The sequence below is a fragment of the Sminthopsis crassicaudata genome, chromosome 5 (genome assembly GCF_048593235.1).
Source record: "Sminthopsis crassicaudata isolate SCR6 chromosome 5, ASM4859323v1, whole genome shotgun sequence".
Lineage (NCBI taxonomy): Eukaryota > Metazoa > Chordata > Mammalia > Dasyuromorphia > Dasyuridae > Sminthopsis > Sminthopsis crassicaudata.
In genome coordinates this window covers 11,403,411-11,419,574 of record NC_133621.1, presented here as the reverse complement: position 1 = coordinate 11,419,574, position 16,164 = coordinate 11,403,411, and the positions used below count along the sequence as shown (strand labels likewise).

At 41.8% G+C, this 16,164-nt stretch overlaps 1 protein-coding gene across 2 annotated transcripts in view; it reads right to left on the bottom strand.

Moving 5' to 3' along the window:
- Positions 1-16,164, bottom strand: part of DNAH11 (dynein axonemal heavy chain 11) — a 276,162-nt gene that overhangs the window by 231,465 nt on the left and 28,533 nt on the right. For both annotated transcript variants that reach the window (XM_074268964.1, XM_074268965.1), the window contains exons 6-8: positions 12,799-13,010; positions 6,985-7,218; positions 6,235-6,402 (exon numbers count right to left, since the gene is read on the bottom strand). In XM_074268964.1, the coding sequence (XP_074125065.1) occupies positions 6,235-6,402; positions 6,985-7,218; positions 12,799-13,010 (614 nt within the window). The remainder of the gene's footprint in view (positions 1-6,234; positions 6,403-6,984; positions 7,219-12,798; positions 13,011-16,164) is intronic.

The following is a 16,164-nucleotide window of genomic DNA, read 5'->3' as shown; positions in this document are numbered from 1 at the left end:
AAGCTCATTGCCATACCTGACATACAGTAAGTGCTTCCTAAATGTCTGTTTACAAACACATATTAAGTGCCTATTAAATATGCCCAAATATTATGTTCAGTGTAAGAAATATACAGCTCCAGAGTAAAATCTTTTCTACCCTCAAAGAGCTTCTAATATAGATGCTTGAAGTCACAGGTGATTTTACCAAACCCTTTTAGGACAAGAACCAAAGTGGAGGGAATCCCAAGCTACAACCCAAGGTTGCCTTCCCCATGAAATGGCCTATTAGTACAGTGTCTGGTATATAGTAGGTGCTTAATAAATGCTTGATAACTGACTGAATTTCCCGAATTCATTAGTCAACCATCATACATACATATATATAAATATATATATATATAGATAGATAGATATAGATATAGATATATATAGATATATAGATAGATAGATAGATAGATAGATAGATAGATAGATCTATTTATGAACTACCTACTTTATGCCAGGCCATCTGATCTAGATATAAGGATGGGCAGGAAAAACAGTCCCCGCCCTTTGGGGAATTTGTGTGTTATTGGGGAGACAAAATATACACACCCCAAATCCACAGATTGATGCTCCAATAGGCTGAGAAGTGCCCTCACCTCGATCAGATGCCATGGCAGAAAGGCTTGAACGCCAGGGTTTTATTTCTATTTAGCATCAAGGAACAAGTCTCCATTTCCCCCAAACCAGTATAAACACTGATCCTTTCCTTTCACATGCCATTACCTCTGAAAACAGACCAACAGGTCTGAACAAGTCTGATGTGTCTCTTCTTTATATATCGTCACAAAAGACTTGCCAACTTGAGATGCTGGAGCATTCTTAAAAGGCTAAGTAAATAGGTTGGCTTGGGAGGAAAGGGCTGTTTGACTTTGCTGATAACATCTTGTTTTTTACTATAAGGAGAAAATTTCCAAAAGGAAACCACTATAAACTGTCCATCCTCAGCATTAAAGATTGATGCAAAATTAGTGGGCAAAAAATCCGCGTAAGCATTTTTGCTTGTGAAACAACATGAAACGCTAGACTCTTCCCATTAGATTGTGAGCTCCTTAAAGGCAGGGACTGTCATTTGTCTCCTTTTTGTCTTCAGCACTTAAATATAGAGCCTGAAACATTGTAGTGTTTGAGAAATGTTGATTGATTAACGGATTGAACACGCTGAAGGAATTGATGTGGTCTCTCTCATGCTTCACTGTGGGAGAGAGAGGAGTTAATTGGGGAGCTGAGTGGCTCTCTCAAGAGACATTCAAAAAAAGCATCCCTTGGGAAGTGGATGCAGAGAAGTATTAAATGAGACCTAATTACCAAACGCTGCAACCTAAGGATAATGTAGGTCCCTGAAATATTTTTCACTCTTGGGGCTGGTGCACTTGGGAGGTTCCTCCTGGTTCTTAGAATAATCGCGTCCCCCTTTCCTGATGGTGAGGCAGGAGACATGGGAGCAGCGAAAGACAGGACACCAAAAGAGGAGAGAGGGCATCCTGAAGCTAAAGGGCACAAGGACTTATCCTCAGAAATAAATGTAAAACTGTTTTTCCTTCACTAAGTACATTTCCTTATTTTCTAGCATTTCCAGAGTTAAATGAGATCACTGAATGTGAAGAACTTTGTAAGCCTCAGCCTTCAGCACTCCCAATTGCTTCAGAGGCCACCAGGATCCTCCCAGTTACTTTGGTCCATTTCGTCAGATTTATCTTTGATTCCTAGCCCTTCCTCATCCCCTGGATTCAAGATTGCCATGATTGAATGATTTTGCCTCTACCATCTCCCTCACACCTACTCTCTCCTCTTCATTCACATAGCCACTACCCCAGGTCAATGTGGCCCGGCTCCTAAGGGGTCTCCCTTTCTCAAGCTCTGATCATCTGCCACACAGTCGAACCTTATCACTATTCAGCTCCAAAACCATCCGGGCTCTCCTAGTGCCTTGAGGCAAACTCCTCAACTAGATACAGAAAGTCTCTCATGTGGGCAAGGGACACACTTTCTTGGAGAAGACCCTTTCAAGCCATATTCCGCTCAACTGAACTAAATGCTCATTTAGAATAATCCCGTGATCATCTGGAACCTGTCAACCACGCAGCGGAATCTCGTCATCTATTTCCATCACCTCCGTGCCTATCGAGACGCGGTGGGCTATAAATATCATTTGCAAAAGCCTGCCAGTTCTTTTTCTCATCTGCCATCTTTCCCACCTCAGCACAATCTTTACAAGAAAAAGCTACAAACACTCTGAGATGGGCACGTATCGGTGTTTGTCAAGATGGGAAAGCAAGCCCAGGGCTGTTTGTTACTGAGAATTTCTCGACTACCTTTCTGTTCAGAAGGGCTAATGTCTAGGATTGCCATGTTCTCCCCCTCAGGCACTCGGCCCCCTCTTCTATTTCAGATACCTGGAGAACCTTCCATCCCTGTTTTATAGAAACGATCACCACACTTTGATCAGCTGAAACCCGGGACCACAGACAAGCGTGCCGAGTGCCTGACACAGACTAGAATGGTCGCTGAATGTAAGCACGAAGGAGAGAGATCATTTGTCTTGGTACCTCTCTTGCTCCTTTCAGTCCATTAGGGGAGAAATCGAAGTTAAACCAAGAGTGACTCTTTCATTCAATATTAATCACAACTTGGGAACCTGAAAGCTCTTTCCAGGAACCAGCCTGAGAAAATCCCTGCATTCTGTAAATGGCCCAGAAAACTTCTAAATAATGCACCGCTTCGTAATTCCAGGTCTGCAAGTGGTGGACGAGCTTTTCCACAAACCTTTCCGGGACAAAGCTTTCAAACCTATTAATCAGTTGAGGTGAGTCAGGCTTGGGGTTCCGCTCAATCTCTGCCTTGTTGATGTTCCTCATGAGTGTCACAGAAGGGAGGATGGAGATGGAGAGCTAGCCGGCCTGAGCACCAGGAAAAGCTGGGTTCAAATCCCACTGTCGGCACATCCTGGCTGTCTGGTCCTGGGCAGCTCAGTTACATTCTCTGTGCCCCAGGCACCTAAGACTAACATCAGAACCACTTCTGGCCAGCATTTGGTAGCAAGCGTTTCCTCCCAAAAAGTTCCTCATATCAATGAAATCCTAGATCTGTACGGTCCCACCTGCCCAAAAGTATTATGTAATACAGAGATGTAAAGGGGCAGAATGGAAAAAGATCTGGCTCCAGAGTCAGAAAAACTTGAGTTTATTTATTTCTTTATTCTTTGCTAAGGAAATTGGGGTTAAGTGACTTGCCCACGGTCAAGGGTCAGGACAGCCAGGAAATGTTAACCATCTGAGGTCACATTTGAGCTCAGGTCCTCCTGACTTCAGGACTGGTGCCCTATTCCACTGCACCACCTAGCTGCCCCTAAAGCTTGAGTTTAAATCTCATCTTTGCAATATATTGGCTGGGCAATCAATCAGCCAGGCAACTCTTCAGGATCACAAGTGGCAGCCAAAGTGCTGACCAGTGCTGATGGGGATGTTTTCTCCCTGGGAGGTCCCTCTACTCTTGAAATCATGGCTTTGCTCTTTAGCCCCCCTCTGTATTACTAAGGCAAGTTAAGGAATAACTCAAAAAGGACCCATGTCCTTTTTCCTTCACTGCCCCAGTGGTCAAATGGGTTGAGGTCCCATGACCTCATTATCTCCTAGGTGTTCCTTGTTGTAAAATATCTGTATCTGGCATGAATTCCCTGGTGGGAAAAGCTTGGACTTGGAGTCAAAAGACCTGGCTTTGCCATGAACACAAGTTGTGCTAACCTGAGCTAGGGTAATCTAAGTCTCAGTTTCCTCATTTAAAAAAAAACAGGAGTATTAATAATAATAATAATAATAATAATAATAATAATAATAATCTGAGCTAGACAGTAATCCTTCTAAGTTTCAGTTTCCTCATTTAAAAAAATCAGGAGTAATAATAATAATAATAATAATCTGAGCTAGACAGTAATCCTTCTAAGTTTCAGTTTCCTCATTTAAAAAAATCAGGAGTATTAATAATAATAATAATAGTAATCTGAGCTAGACAGTAATCCTTCTAAGTTTCAGTTTCCTCATTTAAAAAATCAGGAGTATTAATAATAATAATAATAATCTGAGCTAGACAGTAATCCTTCTAAGTTTCAGTTTCCTCATTTAAAAAATCAGGAGTATTAATAATAATAATAATAATCTGAGCTAGACAGTAATCCTTCTAAGTTTCAGTTTCCTCATTTAAAAAATCAGGAGTATTAATAATAATAATAATAATCTGAGCTAGACAGTAATCCTAAATTTCAGTTTTCTCATTTAAAAACTTGAATAATAATAAAGATAATAATAATGATACATCACAGTCAGCATTGTTGCTGTGGTTCAATTGTCTAAGACACGTCAGACTCTTTGTGATCTCAATTGAACTCAGCTTTTCCTGATTCCAGGCCTGGCACTCCATCCGCTGCACCCCCTAAGCTGCTCCATTGCTCACATTAATATAGGTTTTAAGGTTTGAAAAGAGATTTATAAACGTCATCCCACTTGAAGAGGGGGAAGATGTGCCTAATGGAGAGAGGTGAGAAGGCCCGAGTTCACTTCTACCTCTAAGACATATTGACTGGGTGACCACAGGCATATTACTGAACCTTTCACTCTCCCCAGGCAGCTTCCCCCAAGATGATCAGTTGCAGGAAGTGGGTCAACTTATACTGGTGGAGGGACTCTTCACACCAAGACACCCAGGACATTTCAAGTTCAGGTCACAAATGAGATGTAAATAAGAATATTTGCATTATCAATCTTATAGGATTATTGGGAGAATAAAATAAGATTATATATATAGACATTAATTTGCATAAAACATAAAACTATACATCTTATTGTTATTGTTGTGATACATGTTAAATGTTAGGGAAAATGTGTGAAATTGAAGACTGCTCAATTCAAAATAAAAAATGAAAGTGATAAAATGAAGCAGCTCCAGAATCTTAATGAGGAAAAAGGTTAGATGTTCGCTTTTCTCCCTCAGTACTTAATTGGACCTTGCCAAACAACTGATAACAAGGAGCTATTTTTAACCTAGTGCTGTGGGGATTCTTACAGGTAAATCCCAAGAGACTCAGAGGCTGGAAGATGTCTAAGATTAAAAGGGGCTAAAAAGTCAACAGCTTCCATGACTTCCCTTTAGGAAAAGTGAAAAATTGCAACGTGATTTTTCTTCCCCCTCCCCAAGAAAAAAGATGGGGACAAAATGGAAAAAAAATACATTTAAGAAGCCATTTGCCTAACTGCAAAAACCATGACTTAGATGTCAGAGGGCAAACATCTTAAACAAGAGAAAAAAGGATGTTTAATACAGGATAAAAGGCTCTCAGGTGATTAACAAGATGATGGAAAAAAAGGAATAATGGGGAATTCTGGGGCCTAGTGAGGGAAGGAGGAGAGAAGGAAGGAAGGAAGGAAGGAAGGAAGGAAGGAAGGAAGGAAGGAAGGAAGGAAGGAAGGAAGGAAGGAAGGAAGGAAGGAAGGAAGGGAGGAAGGAAGGAAGGAAGGAAAGAAGGAAGGAAGGAAAGAAGGAAGGAAGGAAGGAAGGAAGGAAGGAAGGAAGGAAGGAAGGAAGGAAGGAAGGAAGGAAGGAAGGAAGGAAGGAAGGAAGGAAGGAAGGAAGGAAGGAAGGGAGGGAGGGAGGGAGGGAGGGAGGGAGGGAGGGAGGGAGGGAGGGAGGGAGGGAGGGAAGGAAGGAAGGAAGGAAGGAAGGAGGGAAGGAAGGAAGGAAGGAAGGAAGGAGGGAAGGAAGAGAAGGAAGGAAGGAAGAGAAGGAGGGAGGGAGGAAAAAGAAGGAGGGCAAGAAAGGAGGGAGAGAAGGAGGGCAAGAAAGGAGGGAGAGAAGAAAAGAGAGGAAGGGAAAGAAGGAAGGGAGGGAAGAAAGCCAAACAAAGGGACAGAAGGTACTAGCTCCAACCTAGGCTTTTGCCACACTATCTTTATGACCTCCAGCAAGTCACTAAGCAACTAAAGTCCCACACAGTTTTCCTTCCACAGAATGTAAATTCCCTGAGAACAGGAACTCTCACTTTGTCTTGATTGACCCAGCACTTGACATACAGCAGGGGCATAATAAAAGCCTGTTGACTGATCGGTTTCCTCAGGAACTGGACTTGAGCTTGTTCTCTAAGACTATTAATCCCTAAGACAGTCTTCTCAGTTCTCATGTTCTAATATATGATGGAACATGACCCAGAAACATTATTACCGTGTTATTGTAATCACACGGGTCATAAGTTCTCTGTTGGAAAACCTTACAGATGTCCACAAATTCTTCACTCATTTCACAGATCTTGTCATTGAGAACAGTCCCCTTGGTGCCACCAAACTCAAGTCTTTCCAGCTTCTCCAACTCCAGCATTGTTGAAAATACGTCCTTCGTAATAAACAAATAACATCGTAAAGACTCGATCAGACTAATCAGCCAATGTCCATTTTCAACATTTAATCAGACACTTTAAAAATTCACATTTCCATGTATATGGAAAAAGAAAAGAAAATAAAGATGTTATTATAGAACAGTCACTAGAAAACATCCAGTATCTATTTGAGGTAGGACCTCAGGTTTTTCTTGCTCTGAAGCTAGTTTTCTATCCTTTAGGTACATTTCTTCTCTAATCAAGTGATTTATACCCCGTGTATGTCATTACAAACCTTACAATCTAATTTTTCAGAGCATCAGATACATTCCATTTCAAGATTTTATTTAAAGAATAGCTTTCATACATATGGATTTCCATCTGTACTCACTGTAATATTTACAGGATAACAAAAAATGATATGGAAACCAAAGAAAAATCTACCCTTAGGGTTTGTATGGGGGGGATCTCCTTACAATCTTCTGAATCACTCACTTACCCGATGGATGACAGTACCTGCTGGTTCAAAGGCATTGAAAGGACCCTGATTCACGCCAAGCCTATATAACCTTCAGGAAGTAAGAGCCAACAGACAATACCTCTAGTTTCCTCAAACGGTTGAAAAACTTGTCAAATCTCCAAAACACCATGTGGGATTGGAAATCCCACGGCTTGATCTCCTGGCGTCTGCTGAAATACTTTGCCAGTCCCTCCCTATAGTTGAAGAAAGAATTTTTAAAAGTCTTCAAAATGCTGATGGCCACTTGTACCCGTTCCAAGGATTCTTCAACTTCTCCATTCAAAAGTTCATCCGGGGAAAGGTAGGTGATTGCCTGAGACGATGAGAGAAACGCAGAGATCAGGAATACAGAAACAACTTTTCCCTGGCTTCTTTTGGCAATTGGGGTTATCACAATTTGCTTTAAAGTGGCCCACTCACACCAGCTCTAAATATCAATCTTTAAATGATGGAGGGCAGGGCAAGGCCAGGAAGGGAAAAGCATAATTGGTGCAACCAGCCACAGATAGTTCTGTTCATAAACATTTATTGAGTATCTAACATGCATGAGGCACTATGCAAGGTACTAAGGAGCTTATTTTGTTTTAGGAAGTGACAAGTCCACAGATCATTAAATAAAGATCATCCATGACCCAATACAAAGTAATTCCACGAGGGAGATAACACAACTGAGGGAAGTGTGAATTGGCAGCTGAGCCACAGACACAGGGGATTCTGGGAGCCAGAGGTGAGGAAGGAGTGAATTCAAGGCAGGAAGGACAATAAATGCAAAGGCATGGGGATGGGCAGGGCAGGGCACATCTGGAGCAGAGCCAGTTAGCCAGTTTGGCAGAAACACTGTAGGGATAAAGGAGAGAAATGCAGAGATCAGCTAACAAAACTAGGCTGCTACCGGAGTATAAAGGGCAGACGCAGGTTCTAGATCGTTTCAGTCTGCAGAGGCTCCCGAATAACTGAGAGAGGGAACGCCACATACAAGGAACAACTAGTGAGTCTATCTGACTGGAACAAAGAGTGTTTGAAGGGAAATATTGAATTCAGATGGGAAAAATAGGAGGGAACCAGACTGTGGAGGCCTTTAAGTGTTAGGCTGAAGATTTTGCATTTTATCATAAAAGGAAGAGGTTTTTAAGCAGAGGGGAAACATGCTGGTTGGGTTTGTTAGAAAGAAAGATTAATTTAACAGATGTGTGTGGGGTAGATTGGAAAAGAAAGATCCCAGAAGCAGGCAGACCAATTAAGGGACTATTACAACAGCCCAGGGGACAGGTGATGGGGATGGAAGGGAAGGGATGTGAGAAAAACAATGGAGGTTAGAAACAGGCTTGGGTGCCGAGGGGTGAATCCAGGATAAGTCCCAGGAGGCAAACCTGAGCACCTGCGAGGATACAACTTTTGGAGGAAGGAAAACCTCGAGAAAGGAAGACATTTGGTGTGGCAAGAATCCAGAGAAAGGGGGATTTGCATGAAATGCTACAGAGTGGAGAAAGCAGAGTCCTGATGCAAAAAAAACAACACCAAGAGTCAACAAAACTTGGGTCACACACAACAGGCAGCTCTGGTGCTAAGCAAGAGTAAACAACACCCCCTTTTTTTTAACCAGCAACAACGGACAAGTGCCCCTCTTGAACAGGAGGCTTGAGAAGCCAGCCTACTTCATAGCAGAGTTGGCCCAATTTGTAATAAGAAAGAGGCTTGAATTTACATGAATCAGCTCTTAAATCGGGGTCAGAGAGGTGGCCATTCACTGAGTTTTTCTAAGGACACTAGAAAGCCTCCGACCTTCCAGCACAGCTGGCCTGCCATTGATGTGTGACAGCCAGAACGCCATAGATTGGCCCCTAGTAATCTACCAACATCCCTATAAGGCACCATGAATTTGGAATTCACACTTTAATGTGGATCTTGTAGAGTCCTTTCCCATCTAAGTACAGAATTCTCCTGGCCTTCTAGGACTCCAAGTCAACTCAGTTCTCAGAGCCCAAGGAGGCAGGAGTGGGAGGGAAGAGGAGGGGGACGCAGGCCAGCTTGGCTACCTGATCCTTCCTGGCTCCTGAGGTGAGAGCCGCCCCACCCACTGGGAAAGCACCTAGCCCGACCTGCCCCGTAAACTTATCTGACCGATAATTTAATTATTCAACAAGAACTTACCGAGTTCCTACTATTTACTTAACCCATAGAAAAAGTAAGAAAAAGGTTTTTTAAACTGGACCATAACTTCATTTATAAAATATCATACATGCTCCCTCCCCCCCAAAAAATAACAGTAACAATGAAAGGCAATTACAGCACAAGGGAAATAAAGCTTGGAAGAGGGAGGGCCTGCAGCTAGAAAAAGATCTCAGGGACGATCTCATCCAGCCCCACTGTTTTACAGATGAAGAACTTATCCTAACTATAGCATAGAAACTACAGGAAAAGCCCAGGGCTCTTCTACTACACCTTAAGAGAGTTTTATATTGTAGTTATTTTTGAAAAATCAAATTTCCAAGAATCACAAAATCCATAGCTAACTATATATATGATTTTTAAACATAGTTGTGATTTAATGATGTAGAGAAGCTCCTGGGAAGTGGCTTGCTCTACAAACATAAATCAGCACTTGGTAGGGACACAGAGATATTAAATGACTTTCCCAGAATCACATATCAGGAATTTGTCAAAGGTAGGACTTGAACCCATAAACCTTTAAAGTGGTTGACTGGTTTGCAGTAAAAAAATTGGGAGGGGGGCGCAACTCGAAGGCACAGTGGATCTAGCACTGGGCCTGGAATCAAGCCGACTCATCTCCTAAGTTCAAATCTGGCCTCAGACACTTTCTAGCTGGGTGCCCTGGTCACTTTAAAGTCACTTTAAGCCTGCTTGTCTAAGTTTTCTCATCTGTAAAATGAGCTAGAAGAGGAAATGGCCAACCACCCCCGTATCTCTGTGAAGAAAACCCAAATGGAGTCGAATTGGAACAGCTGAAAAATGACTGAACCCCACCCAACTCCACAGGGCCGATGGTGGGGACAATGCTCCACAGGAAACCCCCACGGCTCTTGGGCGAGAGCCCAAATGGTACAAAAATTATCAGTGTGAGAAGAAACTCATCAAAGTTGTAATGAAGCTCAATTATCCACAGCCTGTGGGGAAACTGCAGATGCTACACTGACCTAGAATAAAACATGTGGAGGATGGCAACTCTGCAAGCAAAGACCTCAAAAAGAGCCTGCCAGGGAAGTGCCAGGATTGCAAGCAGTACCAGGCTCGGCCAATAGCAAGGGAGGCAAGCTCTCTGGCCAGTGTTAAGAGGAGCCATCTTCCACGAGCGGCCATCGTTTGGATTTCAGCCCTAACCTTCTGGACTTATCACTGCCGTAACTAGCTAAATGATTTTAGGCAAAAAGTGTTAAAAATCTCATCAGAAATTGGATACCACCAGCCCCAACAAAAGAACAGCCTCAGCAAACTGAGGTGTAATGGGGAGAGGGAGAGGGAGAGAAGAAGCTGGATTAAGTCAACCTCAACTACTTCCAGGCCCTCCCTGGTTATCATTAGAGGCCCCCTCAAAGTGCTACTCGAGTGCATTGCACACAGTAGGCATTTAATCAATGTTTCTTTGACAAGCATTTACTTAATAGACTAACTTCCAGAATCTATTCCTCAACAGTGCTAAGTAATGTTTAATTTACTTGCATACTAGCTTAAAGTTGGGTGACTTAATTGATTGCTGCTTAGAAAGTAGGGAAACATCTCAATGGAGAATGTAATGGAATCCATTTGAGTGGGCCGTATTAGTAATTAGCTGAAAGGATTTCCTTCCTGTTCCAATTTATGTGTCCTATTATCTCCCTTCCCACCCTGACATCTTAAGTTACTTTAAATGGGGCTCCCTGCCTACCAAGCAGGCAGAATGTCCAGGAATAAAAAATTAATCTCCCCCTGGGAAAAAAAAAAAAAAAGCTTCCACTGGAGGATTTCAAAAATGGGAAGGGTGATGAACTGGCAGTAAGGAAAGGAGATGGGAAAGCTTGTTTATTTATTTATTTTTCTTCTGAAAAGTAAACCATGGATGACATTCCCTCTAGACGCCTTACTGGTGAGAAGGGTCCGATTCTAAGACAGCCCCTCCGGCCCTCACTTCTCATCAGACACAAGAAGGAAGCTGGCAGAGTTAAGCATGGGGTTGGGAAGATGGCAGCTCAGGGCGCCTCAGCAAGAAGACTCCTAGATATCTACTCTTCCATAATATGCATTGGGGCTCATGCTTCATGTCACAGCGGGGTAACCAGAAAAAGCACAGCAGTGGGGGTCAGAAGGCCTGGACTTGAATCCCAGGGACCCCCTATGACATCTTTGGGAAGTCACTTTGATTCTCCAGGCCTAGGCTACTTCAGCTGGTAAGAGGTGGAGGTAATAGGCCTGAGGGTCAGTCCCTTCCAGTCTGTGGGATCCATGATATAGTATAACACATCCTATACAGTGTGAACACACACACACACACACACACACATATATATATACATATACATATATATATATATATATATAAACATACACATATATACATATATACACCAATCATATGTACACAAATTTGTCACTAAAGTATAAATATTATAACTCATAATTACATTACTTCGGAGTAGACCAGGGACTCAGGAATATCTCAATATCCTCCCATTTCAGTAGCTTTATTAATTATCTGCACCTGAATACATTTCCCTGGAGGAAATCGTTCTTCTAGTCATTGAAGTACGGTGGGCTTTTTTTTTTTCTTTTTTTGGACTGATGTAGAACACAGATGGGAAAATTTGGAGCAGTTTGTCCAGCTTAAAGAGAGTAAGCAAACTGCCATCCAGCCCACCATGGAGCTGTCCAACACGTCCTGGATCATGCTGGAACACTGACACCCAAGTGGCTTCTATCCAGTGAGAAGGGAAAGAGGAGGAAGGGGAAGGAAGAAAGGAAGGAGGAAGGGGAAGGAAGAAAGGAAGGAGGAAGAGAAAGAAGAGGAAATGGGAAGGAGGAGAGTGGAGAGAAAATGAGGGCAGAGGAAGGGAGAAAGCTAGGGAGAAGAGCTTTTTCCTCCGATTCTTCTCATTCTCATCCTCTCATCATCACTCCGTCTAGAAGCCAAATTCTTTGTAAAATCAAAAGGGAAGACTTCTGAACTTTTTTCACACTCACAGGTATACAGAGATATGTGCATATATATATATGTATATATATATATATACATGCAAGTATGTGTCTATCTATATATACTATATATAAATCTATAGATCTCTCTTCATGTATACATATATATGTGTGTGTATTTATCCACATACACCTCTCTCTCTCCTCTCCCCCCATATATATGTTTTCCTCTTCAATCCAGATGAGGTAAAATTTCCCAAACTGCCAGCCCTCCACCTTACCCACTTCTTCTGTATTAGCTCTTTCTTTTGTACCCACTTTTATGAGATACTTTCTCCTTTTTTAACCTTTTCCTATTTTTTGTTTTTTAGAATCACTTCATCATACACAACTCAGTTCCTACAATTGTACTATATTGTGGAAATGTTTGTTTTATTCCAAGATTGAAAATAGAATAAAATGAAATAAAAATTTTATTTTCTACTGAGCAGGAAAGAGCCGAGTGACCCCCAGAATCTTGTGGACTCTTCAATTAAGTTAGGAAGGTTTGTTACAGCCTGCAGAGTATAAGTTTCCTGAGGGTAAGGATTATTTTATTTCTGCCTTTTGTCTTCTAAAACCCAGGACAAGGCCTTACAGTTACTAGAATTTAAGAGGAGGGTCACCTTGGGCCCCAATTCTTCATTGCCTACTAGTTCTAATCAGAATTAAAATAAGGGGGGAAAATCATATTTCTTATTCTTGAAGTTTTTTCTCAAAAGCTACATACCTGGTCAATAAAAAGATTGCAAAACTCCTGCAGTAAAATGATTATCTGGGCAGGTGAGTTATAAAATCTGGAGTGACTCCAAATCAGGCAGATGGTATGAAATAATGGGGAAATCAAGAAGTGAATCTGCGGGAATTCAGTCTCCTTAAGGCGCTGAATATGTCTTCTCAGTGGTCTCAGGTACAGTTCTATATCTTTAGCTTCAAGAAGAGCTGTAAAAGAAGCACCAATGGAAACCAAAGTCAAAGTCTGACATTTGGGATTCTAAATTTAGTCTCTATACCAACCTGAATTTATGGAGTTTCCATTGTGGGAGTTCCTTACACAAATGAAATCAAAAGCCTAGATCAACCTTTCCTCCCCTAAGAAAATGAATGAATAAATGGATTTAGCCTCTAAGTACAAAGAAAAGCAGAAGTAATACAACCTACTATTACCGAGTTGGTACTATCCATACCACAACTTAAATTGAACTTTAACCTGAATCTGAAGATTAACACTAGCCTATTCATATAGAACAAGAGTTCTTCACCATTTTAGTGTGCTCTGGATTTTTTACATGATCAGTCCTGGTGAAATTTATGGATCTTTTCTCAGATTTTTTTAAATTTATTTTTTCAGAATACCATTTTAAAATGTAAAAAAAAAAGTACTCTTTTGGTTGATCCTCCTTAGCAATGGCTTTCAGTTTATCACTGTTCTCTCTAGATTGTGGTGCCCAAAATTGAACACAAGCTACAGGATAATCCCCTTCCTACCAGTGGAACTATCCCATCCATGAAATTCTTTCCCACCTGGTAAATAAAGCCTTCCAAGACTTAAGTTGTGCTGGCAAAGACTTTGTAAGCCCCAGGGACACCTCCCACATTGTGTGTGGGGCTTTGGTAGAGAAGAGAAAAACATGTCCAGGTACGATTTGGTGCCTCATGGTTTCTTCCTCTTTAAAGAGGGGCAAATAGTAATACCCACCTCACAAGGTTGATGTGATGAAGAAAAAAGAAATATGAGGGAAGGGCTTGGCAAATTTTCATGTACTAAAGAAAGGCTAGCAGGGAAAAATTAGATTTGGAATCAAAGAAGTAGGATTCAAATCCTGCCTCTTGGATACTCATTCTTTAGCACCCTTGCCTTCCCTGGGCTACCATTTCCTCATCTTGGATTGGATTCAGTGGCCTCTGAGGTGCCTTTCCATTCTTGCTCTATGGCCCCACAGTCTCAAAGGACTTTTCCTGTGGTATATTGATGATCCTATTGTCATTCCCATATCACATTCAGATCCTATTATCATTCTTATATCAAAGTGTCCAATAATTCATAGACTTGGATTTTAGAGTCAGGAGATAGCCCAGCAACCGCAGCTCAGTTCCTTCCAGCCATAGAATTCTTTCTTTTCCAGAAATGGTCACTTGACCTTTCCTTAGAGATCTTTCATTAGAGATCTTTTCTTAGAGATCTTACACTGGGGTAGGGCACTAATTAAATAAACCACAGGTCTAGTTGATAGGAAACTTTCTGGTTTGGGTTTGTTTTTTCTTCTTCCATCAAGCCCAGATTACCCACTCTGATTTCCACTTGGTTCTTTCCTTTGGGGATAGACAGAACACTTCCACATACATAATACCTCCTCAACTCCCTAAAGAGAGTGATTCCGTCCCTCTTTTCTCTTAGAGCTACTAGACCTAAGAGAAAAATAAGTGTGCTTTTGGCTATGATTTGATCCAACTTGGAAGGAAAGGAAATTGAGCCTCCCCCAGTAACCTTATATTATCCGGTCCTCCTTCCTCACACCAGAGGTGAGAGGCAGCAAGCTGGGGCAGAGGAAGCGTTAGTCTGGAAGCCAGGAAGGAAGACCTGGGTTCAGATCTGCCTCTGTCTGGCATCCACTGAGCCTGGTCTAGTCATTTAACATCTCAGGGTTCTGGGTAACTCTTAAGACAGGACTCCACCCATATTGATACATGATTATTCATTCTGGAGTTCCCTATCTATAGTAATGTAATCAAAAAATCAATATCTACCAGTCTCAAAAGGCTAAGGTCATCACTCCAGGAGGCAAAAAGGAAAAGTCTCGGAAGGAAGGTTAAATAAAAGAGACCCAACGGATGGACAATCTTTATTTCAGAGAAGGTTCGGAATCATTTAACTGATGAAATGAGACATCTATTGGAAAAGAGATGACTTGGAAAGCAAACTCTTTTTCTATCCTCATTAAGGAGGGAAAAGGATAAGTAAGTGTGAATCATTAGAGGAATGGTTTTTTGTTTGATATGATAGAATTACGGTCATAGAACTGGGGAGTTACAAGGCACTGCCAATAGGCTACGGCATATTCCTGTAAGTTTAAGGTTGTTTTTTAATAAAATATTATTCATCTATTGGAAATGGTTTGGTCTCCCCTGAAGGCTAACAGACCCAGATATTGCTGAGTCCTTTTATGCCCATTATTCTGCATAATAAATATTACTACAATATTTAGAGTTTATTATGTTATTCCTCCAAAGGCCTCAAAGGCTTTTGAAATTAAAAGAATTCTCAAAACCTTTTTAAAAATCCCTTAAGTAGGTCATTACTGTATGACCAAGCTTTTCAGTCATTCTTTCTAGTCACTTATGTTTCTTCAAACCTCGCCCTCACAAAAGTGTGTTTTACCCAACCCAAAAAGCATTTCTGAAGAATGACACGGGCAAGGCACTGTGGGTAGATGGAGAAATAACAAAAACGTTCCCTGGCCTCAGGAACTGTAAAAGTTTACAGGAAGGCCAGACAGATGTATACAGAATCAGAAGAGGCAGAAGAAAGCCACATTGGGAAGGACTTTCAAGGCCCATCTGAAGAGCTTGGATCTCCTCAGGCAGACAGTGGGGAGACTCTAAGTAAAGCAAAGGGAATGCCCTTGTCAGTGGGATGCTTTGGGAGGATGATCTGAGCAGCGCTCAGGACCAGCAGTCCACTATGGAGAGGTCCCTGGACTCTGTTTCCTTCAGTGTGATTAAAAAGGGCTTCCTGAGGAAATGGTCATTCTGAAGGGAGAAGATTTGAGACCCAGAGAAGTTAAGGGATTTTTGTTGTTGCTCATTCATTTTTTCACTCATGTCTGACTCTTCATGATCCCATTTGGAATACTCTGATAAAGGCACTGGAGCGGTCTGCCATTTCCTTCTCCAGATGAGGAAACTGAGGCAGGCAGGGTGAAGTGCCTTGCCCAAGGTCACCCAGCTACTAAGTATCTGAAGCCAGATTTGATGAAGATTGATGATCTCAAGAAGATGAGCCTTGCCGACACCAGGTCGGGTGCTCTGGGCACTGTGGTCATTAAGTCCCCCAGTACCATAAACCCCCCGCCAGTGTTATTGCTGGGCAGGCTCC